The following is a 16,713-nucleotide window of genomic DNA, read 5'->3' on the forward strand; positions in this document are numbered from 1 at the left end:
GGAGAATTTAATTTACTTCGTCTCCGAACGTTACTCTAATTTACAAAATAAAATATGACACTCGTTGTAACAATGTCAAGACTCAATCGTATGCATAGAAAATTTTGTAATAACCGTTTTTTAGAATTATAGATTTACAACGCCCTAAATCACCAAGAAATACGAAATATCAGGGAAACAAATTTTTACCGATAGCGATACTTCCCCCTTTTGATAAAATGCTTAATAGCCCACGAAAAACACGACCAAAATGTAATATAAAGCAATTTACAATAAAGACAAATAAAACAAGTAATACTATACAAAATAAAACTATAGAATTCAAAACATAGATGTTATTGAAATGCGTCAAATGAAAGAATTGTGTCGGGCGACCCCCCGCCAGTTTTCCTGTTAAGGACATCCATTATCCTGTCACGGCCAGTAGTTTCGATACTTAGAGTTCGACAGCTTATGATGAAATTCATCGGTGTTTACATTGTATACATTTTAATTAGTAGACTCACATAGTTTTTAGATTCATTATTTAAAAAAACGAAATTGGACTCGCGCGTATTCTTGGTGCCGGAAGATGTAATACCTGGCGACATCTGGAAACGTTAGATTCACTAATAAAAGTTAATAACACTAACGCGTCACGTGCGTGCAAGAGCATTTAATTTTGTATGCATACCACGAATGCAAACAATAAATACGTGTTAAAATTTATGCAAGAAAGTTTGAAAGTTTAAAATTCCTTTTATTCAACGTTCTATTAATTCATTAGAGAAAAGATGTTGCAACAAACAATGCAAACTTTAACAGCAGGCAGAATTGTCTTAGCTAGTGGATCTCCAAGACGATATGAAATAATTAAAAAATTGGTAATTCCTTTGTTACAATGAAAAAAACACATATTAATATTGAAGAACAACTCAAGGATATCATCATCATAAACCATTGCATTAACCTATTTGAACAAAATGTACATTCTTTAGGAATGTTTAAAGAATATTAAAAAAAATATTATTGTGTAAATACTACAGAAATAAATCTTTTGCTGTAGTTAACTTTTTTGTATACTAGGGTATAAATGTGGAAGTAGTGGCCTCTGTATATGATGAGAATTTGGACCGATGTGCATATAAAAATAATGGAGAATATGTTCAAGATCTAGCAAAGTATAAAGTACAAGAAGTGTACGACAGATTAAAAGGAGATCCTGTGCCACCTTCTTTAATAATTGGTGCAGACACTTTGGTCGCAATGGGTGATACTATTTATGGCAAACCAAAGAATGAGTCACAGGCCTTTGAAATGTTGTCAAGGTAAAATAATTACTTTTAAATTAAATTGATAAGTTGCTGATGAATTATGTTTTAGTTTAGCAAATAAAGAACATACAGTTTACACAGGAGTGTGTTTAAAAACACCCAAAAAAGAAATAAATTTCTATGAGTCTGCAAAGGTAAAATTTGGAGACATATCAAAAGAACAAATACAAATGTACATACAATCAGGAGAACCTATGTGAGCATAAAGTTCCCTTTTTACACACAAGTAGTAGTTTGTGTTATGTGAAATAATTGCTACTTACAACATTTGTTGTAGGGATAAAGCAGGAGCATACGGTGTACAAGGACTTGGTGGGTGTCTAGTTGAAAAAGTTAATGGTGATTTTTATTGTGTAATGGGAATGCCTTTATACGCGACGACAAAACGTTTAAATGAACTTTTTTCGAATAATACATAATACATACAAAATGTAGTTAACTTTTGTAATAAATATTAAATAATCTATTTTGTAATAAATGTTTATAAGACAAATGGTTCACACAATTTTTATTCCCTTTTTCATATGCACACTATTTTTATATGTAATAATATATATATTTATAATTATATAATTCATTTTTTTTTTTTGCTCTGAGACAGAAAATTTTTATATTATACTATCAAATTTTTCATAAGTTAAATTTCTAGTTATCAATCATAAAATATTTCGGACTATTTTCAGATACACAATTGTTTATCTTTTATTCGTTATCCAATATTTTTATCTAGATAAGAATTCTGGCCATTTTTGTTTGTAAAATCATTTAAATCTCACGTGTAATGCCGCGTTGCTATTTCACCAATGAATAGCAGTGTCAAACGGAAAGGTATATGTGCACTTTATTGTTTCTTTGCCTTTGACAGTACGATTTGCCGGAACGCATTTAGTGGATTTGTGATGAGTTCTTTTCTCTTAAGGTAGAATTTAGGATAAGACAAATTGTTTTCCCGTGCAGTTCGTGTGAATCTATATTAGAAGATGGAGGATGTACTGGAAGAAGTTGTTTCTTCTGACGATTTAAAGGTAAGTACCTCCGATAAAATACTATGGAAATGACTTTTAGCTTGCTCACGTTTCTTTGTACAATAATTAGGACAACAGATAAAGTGTCGAAACCAACCCTTTCGTTTACAGCACAATTTTCTATTCTGGTTAACCTCGTTTTTAATGTACAATTGTATCGAACGTCTCGAGAATTTGTAGAGGTTATGCGGAATTAATTATTGTTTTCCTCGTTTTAAGGTCTTTGGTTATTGTTCGTTTGCTATAAAATCAGAGTGCAGTGTTTCAGAAGTGTTATTGCGATGTTTAAAATATGAGTTACATAAGTATACTTTTTTTAGTAAATATAACACAATACTGTACTTTAAATGTTTTAGTTACAAAGAGATGATGACGTCATTTAGGAGTTAATCATCCTTCAATTATTGCATCATATTGACATATATGCTTGTATGTAAAATATGTTTACTTGTTTCAGAAATTTGAACGTGTTTATCATGAACAATTACGTGCAGCATCTGTGACGCAGAAGGCACAATTTGAATACGCATGGTGCCTTGTTAGAAGTAAATATCCAGCAGATATTCAAAAAGGAATATTGTTATTGGAAGACTTGTATAGCAATCATAGTGACAGTGAAAAACGAGATTGTCTTTATTATTTAGCTATTGGGAATGCTAGAATAAAGGTAAATTTTTTCTTAAAGATTCATTCAGACTTTTACATTTAAATATCAATTAATTAAACATCATGTGTTGCAGGAATACTCGAAAGCTTTAGCATTCGTTAGAGCATTCCTTAGAGTCGAACCTGGCAATCAGCAAGTACAACATTTGGAGACACTGATTAAGAAAAAAATGGAGAAAGGTATCTTTCCACTATTATTGATAGTAGATAGATAAGAATCGTTAATCAGTTCTGTTTCGAGATATGATGTGGTTATATACTGTTAGTACGATACATTTTTTTTTACAGAGGGTCTCTACGGCATGGCCATCGCAGGAGGGGTTATTATTGGCGTTGCAAGTATCCTTGGTCTCGGGATTGCGATGACTAAAAAACATTAATTAACACAAGAAAGAGAATTTGTGACTATTACGTGATGTGAACTAGTTGCTTTGTACGAAATATTATCCACAATTTGTTAATCGAGATATACGAAGATTTCATAAAGAAACAAAAAAGTAGTAATTTCTCGTGAAAGTTGAATAAACCACGATACAATTCGTAATATAGAACGACAAATTGTCATTCTTTTTTTTTTTACAAAAACGATAAGCAAACCAGAGAGATGGATATCGCTTGCGCCGATATGTGTATTGTTGTTCCAGATTGTCGTAAAATCTATTATAACTGTGTATTATAAAATCGTGAGTGTTCATTTTTTATATAAGGGAAACAAGATTTTCGTAATATTTGTATTTCGTTGCTTTATGAATGGGGAAAAAAAAACATTCCGAATGTTTCAAGTTTCGTCGTTCAATTAGTTAAGCGTATAGTGTTTGTCAAGATTTAATTTATATCTACACACACCAGGGGAACACACGATATTTGCTTATACCAAAGCTTCAGTATGAATAAATATAGCTTTTGTACATAATGGTGAAACGACTGTACGATCCTATCTACATGTATTGTTACATAAATGTTTAACGGAATAAATGTTTTGTGTTACGACAGAACCAACTCCATCGATTTTTCTTCAAAATTAACAACGCGAATATTAGCGTATCGTAAATCGATCCGATTAGATTTACATTTATCGCGTCTCCGTGCGTTCAGCTCGATGATAATTAATTTATTTATCTGCTAGGATAAAGGGGGATTTGGTGGAAGATAATACGACAGGAATCATACTTTTTATATATAGATTTATTGATGACTTCTTAATATCCGTTGATAAAGTTGTTTATGTACAAAATAACGCTGGAATATCCCTATAATATTATATTTAGCGACCTATGTTATGGCCCAACGACTCGCTAAAAATCACCGTCTCACTCGGTTTTTACGAGTCTTCCACGTTCGCTTATTCCTTACGCCAAAATACGGAGCATACGCTACTATTTTTCCTCGAGCAACGTCGTGTTCCCGTCGGCCATTTTCCCGCCGTCTCATTCGCAACATTATTTACAGCCTCGATCGGTTCCAACCGCTCCTAAAAGCGATGAAAACAATGACCGGCGGAATCAGGACCAAACGCTCGACGTCTTTATCGTACATTTTAATAAAGATTCATTAAATGGGAGAAAATCGTATCTTATAGGCGACGAATGATTCTTACACACGCTATTATCGGAAGTGTATTTACAAGCAGCCCCGAGATGACTGGTCGTGGCCCACGGTATAATATCGACTCCTCGAACATGCATACACACGTGTACCAATGTCAAACGCAACTTGGAAAACAAATATTAATCGTGAAACAGCCTTTTCCTCGAAACGGTCGCTGCAATATTCAATGGCGTATACGTTACAGCGTGCCGTTTCGTAAGCAACTTTTTCGGTGTAACGAGAAATGCTTTATAAAGAACATTTTGTTTTAACTCCTTGCAGACGGTGGCTTGATACAATATTTTTACCATTTTGGATATACAGTGGGCTGTATTAATACTGTTATCCTTTATACAAGGAAGAGAGTATAGAGTTGGATTCTCCTTAGAGATCCGCTGCTTCCCGAAACATGAAGAATTGTGAAAAAAAGGGGTTACTTTGCATTAATTAATTTTCATGACGAGAAAGATGGATTAATCTTCTTCAATTTCTCATGAAAAGATATTCCGTATAATGCAAAGTAACCCTATTTTAGCTCTCCAAAATGGCCGACCGCAAGGAGCCGATTGTATTAGTAATATAAATTATGTCACCAGGGCCATACATCGCGGTCCACGATATTTACAAAAACGCGGAAAAGTGACTAATAAAGTGGAAACGACGGTTTTGATCGCGTCGAAGAGGAAAAAACCAGTCTCCCATGAAAGTAAACACGGTTTAAGCGTTACATGGCAGTGCAAACGATCGAAGTAAACATATCAATCGCTCAGGGGACAAGTAAAAACATTGTGCGTTGGAAACAGGACGCTTAAAGTTTGAACGAGCTATCCGTGGGTTACAGAGATGGGTAAAAACTTGAGATAAATTCCAAAGCGAACAAAAGATGGACAACTGTTTATCCGATACTCGTTAAATAAACATTAGACCTCGATTCGTGGAATGAAATATTTCAGAGCGAAGAAATAAAAGCTTTAATTGTTCGATTTTGTAAAAGTAGCGAATAAAACGCTATTTGTTTTCTGTTATTCGTTACCTACATGTCGAATCAAATTTTGCCCATCTCTGGTTTACATACATATATAGATAGATAATCGAAACGTGGTCACGTGCCAGCAGAAGACGGCTGCGTTTTGCGAGAACCGAGACGTCTCGACGTTACTTAGTATAGGAATTAATTATTCGAGTAGAATTAACAGCTTGAAAATACTTTTAAGCAGTTTTGTTTTGTTTAAGGATGCATATTGCTTTCTCAATAAGGCTCCGCTATGCTTTACACGAATGTACATGTCATCGCGCGCACGTTTGCTCTCGTTTTGCCAGCCGATGCCCCGATACGAATTTTCAAACGCGTTTCCTCGGTTGGTCACTCCAATGCTTGCCAGCTTCGTGAAGCCTCGTGAGACCCTCAGTCTTTTTTATTTTTTTTTTATTTTTTTTTATTTTTTGGAAATTGGAAACGATTTAGAGTGTACGAGGTCGAAGAACTGGGGATGGACACCGAAGTCAGCCGCTACTGGAACAGGTCAGTGAGAGCTCTTCCTGGTTCGAGTATAATACAACTTCGTTAACGTGAGAATTTTTATCGCGCATAGTCAACTGCGCTGAATTCGATTGTTATTTCTCCCAGCAATATTTTTTTCTGGCTACAATTTCATGCGCTAAATCTTTTAATTTTATGCGCGAAATAGAATGATCTTAGAATTTCATGTGCGAAAGCTTTTAAAATTTGTCAAACAAGTTAATCGTTTAAAAACAGATACTTCTGGATGATGTTTCGAGAGTTGACAAATAGTTTAAGAATATTCTAGCATGTCGTGTCCCGGGAAAACGGCGAGCATAAGTTTCGCTTCGAATCCTGCGATCGATAAAGTGTTAAAAGAAACTTCCGCGAAATCCTCGAGTCCCGTTTATAAAATAAGAAGAAAGTTGGGAAACGTGAAGATTTCGTCTGTAGGAACGTTTCCGCCATTTGAGGAATTTGCAAACCGATCAGAATGTAGCAGAGATTGAAAGAGGCTGAGTCGTTCACCTTTCAGAGACATTCACCCCCTATACATATTGCCAGTATGTTAAAAAAAAAAACTTTCTTTACAAAACAAGTAATATTCTCAGTGCCAAGTTGAGAAGAACACATTCGACGTTGTTACTTAGGCTTGGCAGTAAGATTCATCTAGAATGTCTTTTTTAGGTCAGGTATTTTTGAAAAATTGGGTTACGTTAGATTATGTTACTCGAAACCAGTTAGAACTCCAGCTGGTCCCTCGTATGCGAAAGGAACATGAATGTATCGTGTGCATAGATACAAGGTTGAGCGCCGCTGCGACCTGGCGCATAGTACTAGATACGTTGTACGATACAAACATACGTCGATCTCGTAAAACGATAGGCCTTACAAACTATCGGCATTAAATTTTGTACAATAATTTAATATTCGTGACACGATTAATTTTTACTCGATCACGCTATCTACCACGCTCTCGTCTCTCTTATCGATTCCTTCCCCCTATCAACGCGCGTCGATTGACTAGCAATACGATACGATGGCAATTCGCCTAATTCAATTCTCACCACCCTGCGCTTAGTACGACAGTCATATCGTAAAATATATAATTTTCTTAGCCCTCACCTATCGTAATAGAGTAATTACCCTCTTCATTTCCGTCGACTACCTACGATACTTGACCCCGGACATTTACAATTACAATATAGTTAATTACAATTGGACACTAATTAAGGTTTCGTACAGCGCGACGAACATCCTCAGGCTCGATCGCTGAAAAAAAAAACGCGATCAAACGGTGTTCGAGATCCATTTGTAATCGATCATCTGTGCTTTTCACCAGAGCTGGGTAAAATATTAATTCCAATGGTAAATCACCTATTTTATTCGAAATTGTGCGCGTAACAAATGAAATAGCTCACTTCGTATATTTTTAAAATAGTATCTTTTTTTCTTCGGGATATGAAAAGTAATGAGGCTCCACTTTGAAATATTTTAATTCAGTATTTTCGGAAACATTTAAAAAATATATTATGTAGATCAGCTTTGTCTTCAAATAAAACCTAAAACTACACATGCTTTGTCGAATGTCACATTTTCTTGTTTTATATCATCATCTCTTTCCTCAATTCATCTTCCTTTTTAATCAATACTTCAAGTACGAATTCGAAATACAAAGTTAAAATATTTCCCTCAATGCGTCAGGTTACCAAAATAAAAATATTTCATCCGTCGAAGTTTCACTTCCCACTTAAAATATTTTATTCTACGCAGTATTCGTCATTTAAAATATACTTCTTCCCAAATTTTACCCAGTTCTGTTTTACCCATCGGCGTTTCCTTGTAGCGCTGTCGTCTTCCTCGGAAACCCTTAACGCTGCTTAAAAAATAAGATCTGATATACTTAGAGCTGACTTATCGTTAGGTTGGGTTCCGAGTTACTCGACTTCGATCCCGCGAGCATCTCGTCGGGACGAGTTGGATAAGATAGAACGCAAGCATCTCCGTCACTATAGACGGTTTCGGATGCATAACTGGGATTATCATTCATCGGTTGAAATATCTTAGATTCCTGATCGAGACGTGCACACGCAATACAAACTATTGACGATACGAAGTCGTGATACGGTCAAAGAGTAATCTCTTTGGATACAGTGCGTTTCGAGTCGCGTGCAGACCGAAGAGCCAAGGCAACCGAAGGCACAGTGCTCGAATCTTCGCCAACGAACGCCACATGCGGGCACATGTGCCATCAGTTGGCTTCACAGGATACTCATGCGCTCAAGATTTAACCATCGAAACGAATTAGGCTCGTTTTGTACACTGTCGAAGTTTAGTACATTTTGTACGCGTTGAAGCAACGCTTATATATATATATATATAAATATTGAGACTTTCTTGCGATGGAGAACCGTACCGAGAACCTCGAGTTCCTTTTGTGTTTCTGACGCAGAAATTTTTCTCATTTTACACACTTTTATCACGTGCCGAAGATGAAGAAAAAAGAAGTAGTAAACTGAAACATTTCATCTATTCGAAAATCAAATAGACAATTGTTTGACAAAAATATCGATACCTTGTCGAGGAATGAAAGACAAATGACTAATAAATGTTTTACCCTGACACAAACGTTATTTTTCGAGCGCAGTTTTATGTGGTGGATCAGACAAACGTACAGGACAGCTTCTGAATTTTTAACATCTGTTTGTTGCAGACAGAAATTCGATACCAATGTACGTGTGCCACGGATAAAGCGTTCATTCAGCAGCGAATAAAGTGTTCAGAGGTAGTAAACTACTAGAATTGCTTTTTCGCGTTTATGCGTTAAAACCATTGAGAAAATAAGCTCAGTTTACACGAGCGTTAGCGTGATCGCATTCCCAACAAGGATCTTTGTGCTTAATTAATGCTCGGTTGAAAAGTAAAAAACGATTTTCCCGAGGGAATTTAAAGTCGATCGTTTATGTATCAATTCTTGGTTCGAGATAAAGGATAAGTAAACAGAGAATTATAAAAGCAAAATTAAAAGAATAACGATACTAATGTTTCAGCTGTATTTACGTTTCCTATATCATAATTAAAGGCTAAATGGACGCATAGAAATTTCTCGCGTTAATATCTATCCAACACGTAGCCTGCCGCGAATGAAAATAAATGTAGAATTCCAGACTTGAATTAGAAGTGGAAACAGTAGGAGGAATCGTGTAAAAACTTTTACCATAGGATCGTGCAAATACAAGCTAACCGAACAGCTTATTCGAAAACAAATAAGTCGAAATCGGGGGAAACGGAGTCGAAGTCATCGAAGTCAAAGGTTGAACGGTTCTCGATAGAAACGATCGCGATTTCCAGAAGCTTGACGAAGTCTCTCGGTGAAAACGCGCAGAAGGATTTTCCCGGAGGTTTTCCCCAAACAATCGGCTGGGCGTAGCTGTTCGGAAAGCTATTCCGGAATCAAAGCTCCTCAGGCTGGAATCCAGCTTCTGCACGGTCGAGAACGGCTCGTCGTGAGTCGATTCAAGGTGCAGTCACCTTTCTCGGCTGGGGTGACCGTGGAATTCCACAGGGTACACTCGGTCGGAAAAATAATCTGGTCGTGCAAGGTTCGCATCTTTCTCAGCTCCCCAGCCGCGAGCTACGGCGTTCAACTATTTCGCGCGGTTGGAAACTCCGGAGCAGCTTCTATCTTAACGCGGCTCCATTTGTCAGACGCTTCCGGCGGACATTTTTTGATACTGGAGTATCGCGGCAACGGCAGAAACGGAATGGGTGAAATTTATATAAAAAGGCACTGGTATGACGAAGACACCTGACCAATTTTTGCAACTTTTTGCAACCTTCTTAGGCCACGAGAATGCTTTTACATCGACACAGCTTTGTCCTAAGAGTCCTAAGCAATATAAATAATATTACTTACAACCGCGAGATATCGTAGATGTTTGTCTAAAAAATAAATTATCATTTCTAATACAAAATAACAAAGTTTTATATGTTTCTACTACTAAATTCAAACAAAAAAATATTATATCTAACACTGAACTTGTTTGAAAGTATTACGAATGAGTTAGCGAGGTCTTCCTAGTAAAAATAAGACTATTATATAGTATTTGTGGAATTTAGGAGCGTTCAGTTTTAAGAGAAATTAAAAATAACCTGTTTACGGTCATGTTTAAACTCATTTTCGTCGCGAAGGCGTCACCAACCAATCCATGAGCAATACTCTCGCGAAGATATAGTAAATAATAAAAGAAGATATTTTTGTATGTCTTATTAATATTTTATTTAAAGTTTTATTCGCCATGTTAAACAAAAATATATATATATATATGTACAAGGTTTAACCCAAAGCTTTCAGTGGATAAAAATTTGTTTATACAGCTGCCACAGAAAAATAAACACAGACGAGTTCGTCACTTGAATACGAGAATTACTCGGAATTCAATAAAAAGTAAAGTAAATATCCCAAAGGTTTGATATTTTTATAAACCATTCGTGTCCGTTTTCATTGATAAAATCGAGAACTCGTAATAAATTAGTGAAATGGCACCTTTCGGGACACCGAAGTATTTTAATCCAGGAGACAATAACATCAGGACATTCATTCTAGAACGTCAGAGTGGGATTCGACCACCATAACGAACAAATATGAGACGGCTAACGATAAATGCTTCGGTGCTGACTCGACTTCCACGTGAAATTGTACGCTGTAGAGTTAAAATAACAGACTAAAAACAAACGAAGCTTGACGAATTAGAAACAGAGACCGAGTGCAGTGTACACTTGAATGGATGGAAGATGCACGCCGGACGACTGCAGCATTCGATCAAACGCGATGTTTCGAAGGAAAAATGCACGTCACTTTGACCCCGTTCTATCCGTTAAAGCTTCATATCCAGGATTGAGCTCTGTTTTCGTAAAAGAGTCCTCCAGTCGAAGAAAGCTCGTTACGCGATTACGTTCTAGATTCGCGGGGGACAGGGGAACATTCGGTTGAGCGATCGCGCTGCAGTCAACTTCAAGATTTCCTTCTTAGCCCGAAAAATTTCTTCCGTTTCATCGAACGGGCACGCACTATCGAACTCGAGGTTCCACTCGACGATCTCGACATAATCAGCGTCGTCGAATATGCATCATAAGTTTAAAGGTAAAAAGGAAACTCAAAAATACATTAACAGGAAGCAAATATAGGCAATTCCATAGATATTCGTACTCTCTATGTCTATTGAAGAAGTTTGACTAAATTAAATAATAGTTTTGATATAACCAAATGAATTTTTCCTACTTACCATTTAATTTAAACAAATTTCTTTAATAGACATAGAGGGTGCGAATATTTATGGGACTGACTGCATGTAAAAAAGACTTGAATTGCTAAGGGTTGATACTGTACCAATTAATACAAAACACGAAATACCCACAGGCGAATGCAACGCTAAGAGTTCGACGCAAGAGAGGCTCCAAATCATTAACAGAATATCCTGAATACAACGTTCTATTCAGACCACTTATTCGCAGCTGAAAGACGGTTGAGGATTCGCAGCCGAAAGACGGTTGAGGATTCGCGACGATTCCCATCGCGCTGCACAGTCTGTTCTCAGAAACGCTCATTGAATCGTTCGCAAGTACGCAGAAACGCGACGTTTCCCTTTTCGACTTTCGATTCGATAGTTCCGCCTTGTCACCGCGTCAATGTGACGTTTACAAACGACGCGTCCCTACGAGGATTGGACACGCTCATTCGGCAGATGACATTTCACGAGTTCGCGTTGCACTTTTATCGTCCGCGCTTTCATCTTTCCGTGGTTTCCACAGGGACGCTTCAAAGCTTCGCTACCGTCTTTGCTTCCAAGATGAAGACGATTGTTGCCACCATGCGGGACCGTCCTCGCGATACCGTGTCCGTTTCGACTCTTTGACGCGATTCTTCGAGTACGTTTCGCATCCGTGAACTTCTTCCGCTTTGCAGCCGTATTACACGCGTACCCAAACAACTCGAGACACGTAATCAGTCTCCTCCTCGTCCATTGTGATATTTTCAATCATTCCTCCTCAATTCCACGACTAATCCTCCCCAAGCCACCGCATCCTAGCTGGCCTCGGTGAGTCGTGCACGGGTAAGACGAGCTCACGGTGGAACATAATTCCCATATCATACCATTGCAATCGGTATCGTTAGGATTTACGAGCGCGGAGTCGTCGAGAATTGATTTTGATCGGTGTTCATCGGTGCGCACCGTAGGCGCCCGTATAGGGCGGGAATGTACCTGTATCGGTTAATTGTTCGTCGATATCGTACGCCGACGTCAGTCGTAATCAGTCTTCGATTCGATTCGCCAAGGGAGTCCGCCCAATTCCATCGCGAAACGCATCCCCGCTTCTTGGATCGTTACCATTATATCACGCGGTAACGACGATACTACCGTAAACAAGCGCCTCGTTAACCGTTCGGGACGTCCCTGTTCAACGTTCGTGTTCAGTCTTCGGTTCAATTCGCTCGGCCTATCCACAGTTGACGTTCGTCCGAGAGCGTTCGCTACGATTCGGGCCACGGTGCAGCCATCCTTACGCGCGATACGGGCTGATGTCGCCCATGTCCATCCCGTCGCGCATCTCCATCTCCATCTGGGCGTCTCGGTGCTTGTCGGACCGATGGGGGACGGACTGGACGCCGACGTCGCGGTCGCGGCTCCTTTCGCGAGCAGAGGACCTCTCCTTCTCGCGTGGAAAGTGATGGTATTGATGAGTCGCGTGCCCGTTCATCGGCAGGGTTGGATAAGACGACTGGCCGCAGGAGGGTTGATGTCTAGACGGTAGCGGCGGGGGTGCGTGGTGGTGCACGCCTGGTACGCCGTTTTGAACCCGCGAGTCGTTCTGGGCCCTCTCCGAGGGGCTGTTCTCGGTGTCGCGAGCGGGTAGGTGCGGCGGCTGGGGCGTGCGGCGCAAAGAGTGATTCGCGTAATGCAATCTGCCGCCGGTCGAGGTGCAATTGTCGGCGGCGATGCTCAGGGGCGTCGAGCCGTCCTCCATCGGGCCTGCGGAGCGGTGACCGGACGTGGCGGAGTTGGGCAGCGTGCCCGGCCGACGCATTTGCCGCGCCGTCTCACCGTCGATGTAGGTGAAGCCTTCGGCGAGGGTGGTGCTGCCGTGGGGCAGGAACCAAACGCCGCCGGCTCCCGGGCTCGCCGCCCGAAGTTCTAGCTACAGCTCCGTCACAGGTATCGGTTTGATGCCAGTCGCTATCTGGGAGTGTTGTTGCTGCTGCTGTTGCTGCTGCTGAAGATGATGGTGGTGGTGGTGGGTCGGTATAGGCTGCGACTGGGGCTGATGGTGGTGGTGATGGTGATGGGGATGCGCGGACCTGACGATGTACTCGTCGTCCGAGAAGGTCTTCTGGTACTCGTGCTCCTTGCGGGAGATCGCGCGATTCTTCCACTTGTAGTCTTTCAGGGCGTCCCTGACGCGTCTGCGACACCTGTAGTAGAGTATCAACGCCAGCGCGGTGAGAAAGGCGAGACCAGCGGCGCAGAGCGTCGCTAACAAAGCTTGTTTCCTGGGATCGGAGAAGGCGCAGCCTAGCTCGTCTGGCGTCATGCCCTTTATGGGTTTTCCCTTCGATTCTGGCGGTTCCGCGCATATCACGGGGCTAGAGTTCCTTGGAACAAGCACCTCCGCTAACCAGATCAGGCTGCAGTCGCAGACCATCGGATTCTCGCTTAAATCCAGTCGACGTAGCTCGTTCCAGGCCACCAGGGACTCCGAGAATCCGGTGAAAGCGTTGTCGCGAAGCATTAAATGCCTCAAGTTCGGTAAACCGGCCAGGGACCCGTCCTCCATTGTAGTCAGTCTCTTGTTGCTGTTCAACACAAGAGTCTCCAGATTGGCGTTATCAGAAAACGCTCCATGTTCCACCGTGGTTAGTAGCTTCGCCGCGGATATGTCGAGTTTCTTCAACTTTGGGAGGCCTTGAAAAGCGCCAGACCTCAGAGTAGTGAAAAAGTTCTGGCCCAAGGTGAGTTCCTCGAGTCGAGGCAGTACGGCCAGCTGTTTCGTCGGAACTTCTCGCAGCTTGTTCCCATCCAGTTCCAACGTTCTCAGCGCGTTCAAACCGCGGAAAGCACCATCCCCTATGACGTCCAGACCCGCCCCAGTGATATCCAACACGGTCAGCTGTTCCAAACCCTTGAACGCGTCGTTCGGTAGCGTGGAGAACGCGTTCCAACCTATATGCAGCTCCGCCAGGGCGTTCAAAGGCGCTAGAGCAGGCGATGGGATAGTCCTCAGCTGATTATCGTCGAGATGGAGGACTCTGAGCGAACCCAATTTCTGGAAAGCACCTGGCTCTACTGTCGATATACGGTTCTTCCCCAGATCGAGCTCTTCCAACTTCGACAGCGACGCAAACAGCCCGTTCTTCAGGCTTTCCAAGTAGTTGTCGCGCAGATTCAACACCGTCAGTGACTTTAAACCTTGAAACGTCTTCTCGGTCAACGCCGAGATTTTGTTGTGCCTGAGATGCAGCTCGACTAATTGCTTCTGCGCCTCGAAGCTCCCGTTGGGAATGGTGAAGAGGTGATTGCTCGAGAGATCGACGTTCTTTAGGTTGCCGTAGAACTGAAACGCCGCCGCCTCCACCGCCTTTATCCGATTCTCCTTTAGCACTATGCGCTGGATGCTCGGGTTCAGGGCGATCGGTATGACGTCCAGATTCGCTCCTATGCAGGACACCACCAGGTTATCGTCGTCGCAGATGCAACCGTTCGGACAGAACGTGGCCGCGCCGAAAGCGAACGAACCAGCCAGGATCAGCAGGTGGAACACCGCAGTCGATGCCGCTGCGCTGCGCCGCGGCGTCTGAAAATAATAAACAAGAAACGTTTTATTAAAGGGGCTCCACGGGTATGGCTTATCGTGAAATGTAATTTGCATTAATGCTGGCCTCGTTGGCTAAGTTATTTTCTACGAAGACGAGGAAACGAGGAAAGTTATCTCAGATTTGGGAGATCGAGGGGTTAAGGGATGGTTGTCTTTGTGATCGTTGAAATATGAAACGGGATAGGTAGTTTTGTCGTTTTTATTAATTGGAAAGCAAAAGGATGTTATTAGTAGTAAACTGTGCAAATTAATAATTGTCTAATCTGTCTGTGTAACCTGTCTAACCTGTCTAAAAAAATAATTTATCCTGTAACTGTGGCGAATCGTTCGTAGAACAAAATGGGCGTCGACGAAACGAGTACCCAAGAATTCGTTTCGAAGCGGAAATTTAGACCCAGCGCGATACGTATGTTAATCTGAACACGAAACGCGTGGAAAGCACACGCGTGGACTAGATCTTCTTCGCCGAGCACGATTGCGGCGTGTCAGCTGTATTAAAGCTAAAAGTAGGCACGTCATTAGGAAAGGATTATGCACTCGCAATACCCGAACTAACCTCGTGGGGTCACCAGCACGCTTGACCCCATTACACGATTTCCATTTCAGCTGTATTACGAGATCCAGCTACTATTTAATGAATCAAAGCCTCCGAACGTGTTTTGATATTATTTATTTGAGCGTTAGAGCACACCTGCTGGAAACACGCACTGGGTATTCGCGTATTGTCGCCAGCGCGTGCTTAATAAATTGGCGACACTCTTGCAGAAACTAAGCACAATCGAGGGAGGTCTTAATTTTGGGGAAATATCCAAAGGAACAGTTACATTCGACTGTTTATTCTCGATTATAAGTTTCCAGGGATTCGACTGTTCTTGGATTCGTTTAGCGACTGGTTTCGATAAGGGTTAGATCGTTGGCATCGTTAAAAGAATCATTTTTTGATGTTTAGTATTTAGAAAAGGCTACGAATAATTTGCGTATGAAAATTAAATAGTTAAATTGTGTTAAATAGAAAAAAGAGAATTATATCTGTACATACGTAAAATAATTCATAATTTTTTAAAAATTATAATTGAATGTTCTCGTATAGCAGATCGTAATATTTTCACACCGAAGGTAAATGATTGTTAAAATTGCTTGTTAAAACCAAAGAAATCGCATTAACGGCTCCTACGAGCTTGTAGAATATTTGCTCTTTTTCGTCATTCATATTAATGCACACTCGCATGGTCGAACATTCCCGATGCATTATCATTATCATGTATATCAGATCGGCAATTAATTAATTAACGCGAAAATAATAAACGCGCACGGATCCGTATGAATTCGCATTATTTTTGCCACGGCTAGCAAACATCATTCGGGAATATTAATTCCGTCACTTTAACATTACCATAAATACAGTAACGGTGCATCGTCGAGATTTTATCGAATCGTCGCGCACAGTTAAAGCCTGATAGCTCTGCTTCTGCTACCGATTGCAGGTGCTGATGTCGGATGGATCAGAGAAAAAAGAACTACTTTGCTCTTGTTTTTGCTTGATCTTCTTTTCAGTCCACCCTTCTTGCTACTCTTTTCCACGTTTCCCTTGTTTTACGACCACGGTGACTTATCTCCTTCAACGACTACACAACTTTCATTTCGAGCCGCAAACGTACTTCGCGAAGTGTACCATAAAATGCCTGTGATAAGGGAAGTTAAGGAAGACGGGGATTCGGACAATTTTGAAACATTTTCTGAGACCAGACAA

The 16,713-nt window shown here is 40.6% G+C and overlaps 4 protein-coding genes across 9 annotated transcripts in view; 2 read left to right on the top strand and 2 right to left on the bottom strand.

Moving 5' to 3' along the window:
* The first annotated feature begins 598 nt into the window (after positions 1 to 598).
* On the top strand, positions 599 to 1,818 carry LOC128873146 (dTTP/UTP pyrophosphatase). The gene is made up of 4 exons (XM_054116491.1): positions 599 to 863; positions 1,066 to 1,307; positions 1,363 to 1,509; positions 1,591 to 1,818. The coding sequence occupies exons 1-4, from the start codon at positions 774 to 776 to the stop codon at positions 1,730 to 1,732; spliced, it is 621 nt and encodes a 206-aa protein (XP_053972466.1). The 5' UTR covers positions 599 to 773; the 3' UTR covers positions 1,733 to 1,818.
* Positions 1,819 to 2,119: 301 nt separating this feature from the next.
* Positions 2,120 to 3,999, top strand: LOC128873147 (mitochondrial fission 1 protein). The gene is made up of 4 exons (XM_054116492.1): positions 2,120 to 2,338; positions 2,796 to 3,005; positions 3,079 to 3,184; positions 3,293 to 3,999. The coding sequence occupies exons 1-4, from the start codon at positions 2,294 to 2,296 to the stop codon at positions 3,382 to 3,384; spliced, it is 453 nt and encodes a 150-aa protein (XP_053972467.1). The 5' UTR covers positions 2,120 to 2,293; the 3' UTR covers positions 3,385 to 3,999.
* Positions 4,000 to 8,592: 4,593 nt separating this feature from the next.
* LOC128873659 (uncharacterized) lies at positions 8,593 to 13,178 on the bottom strand. The gene has a single exon (XM_054117371.1). It carries the CDS (start codon positions 13,176 to 13,178, stop codon positions 12,654 to 12,656), a length of 525 nt encoding a protein of 174 aa, XP_053973346.1. The 3' UTR covers positions 8,593 to 12,653.
* Positions 13,179 to 13,289: 111 nt separating this feature from the next.
* Positions 13,290 to 16,713, bottom strand: part of LOC128873657 (leucine-rich repeat-containing protein 4C-like) — a 260,823-nt gene continuing 257,399 nt past the window's right edge. For all 6 annotated transcript variants that reach the window (XM_054117364.1, XM_054117363.1, XM_054117362.1 and 3 more), the window contains one exon: positions 13,290 to 14,942. In XM_054117364.1, coding sequence (XP_053973339.1) covers positions 13,290 to 14,942 — 1,653 coding nt within the window. The remainder of the gene's footprint in view (positions 14,943 to 16,713) is intronic.

The sequence above is a fragment of the Hylaeus volcanicus genome, chromosome 3 (assembly GCF_026283585.1).
Source record: "Hylaeus volcanicus isolate JK05 chromosome 3, UHH_iyHylVolc1.0_haploid, whole genome shotgun sequence".
NCBI lineage: Eukaryota > Metazoa > Arthropoda > Insecta > Hymenoptera > Colletidae > Hylaeus > Hylaeus volcanicus.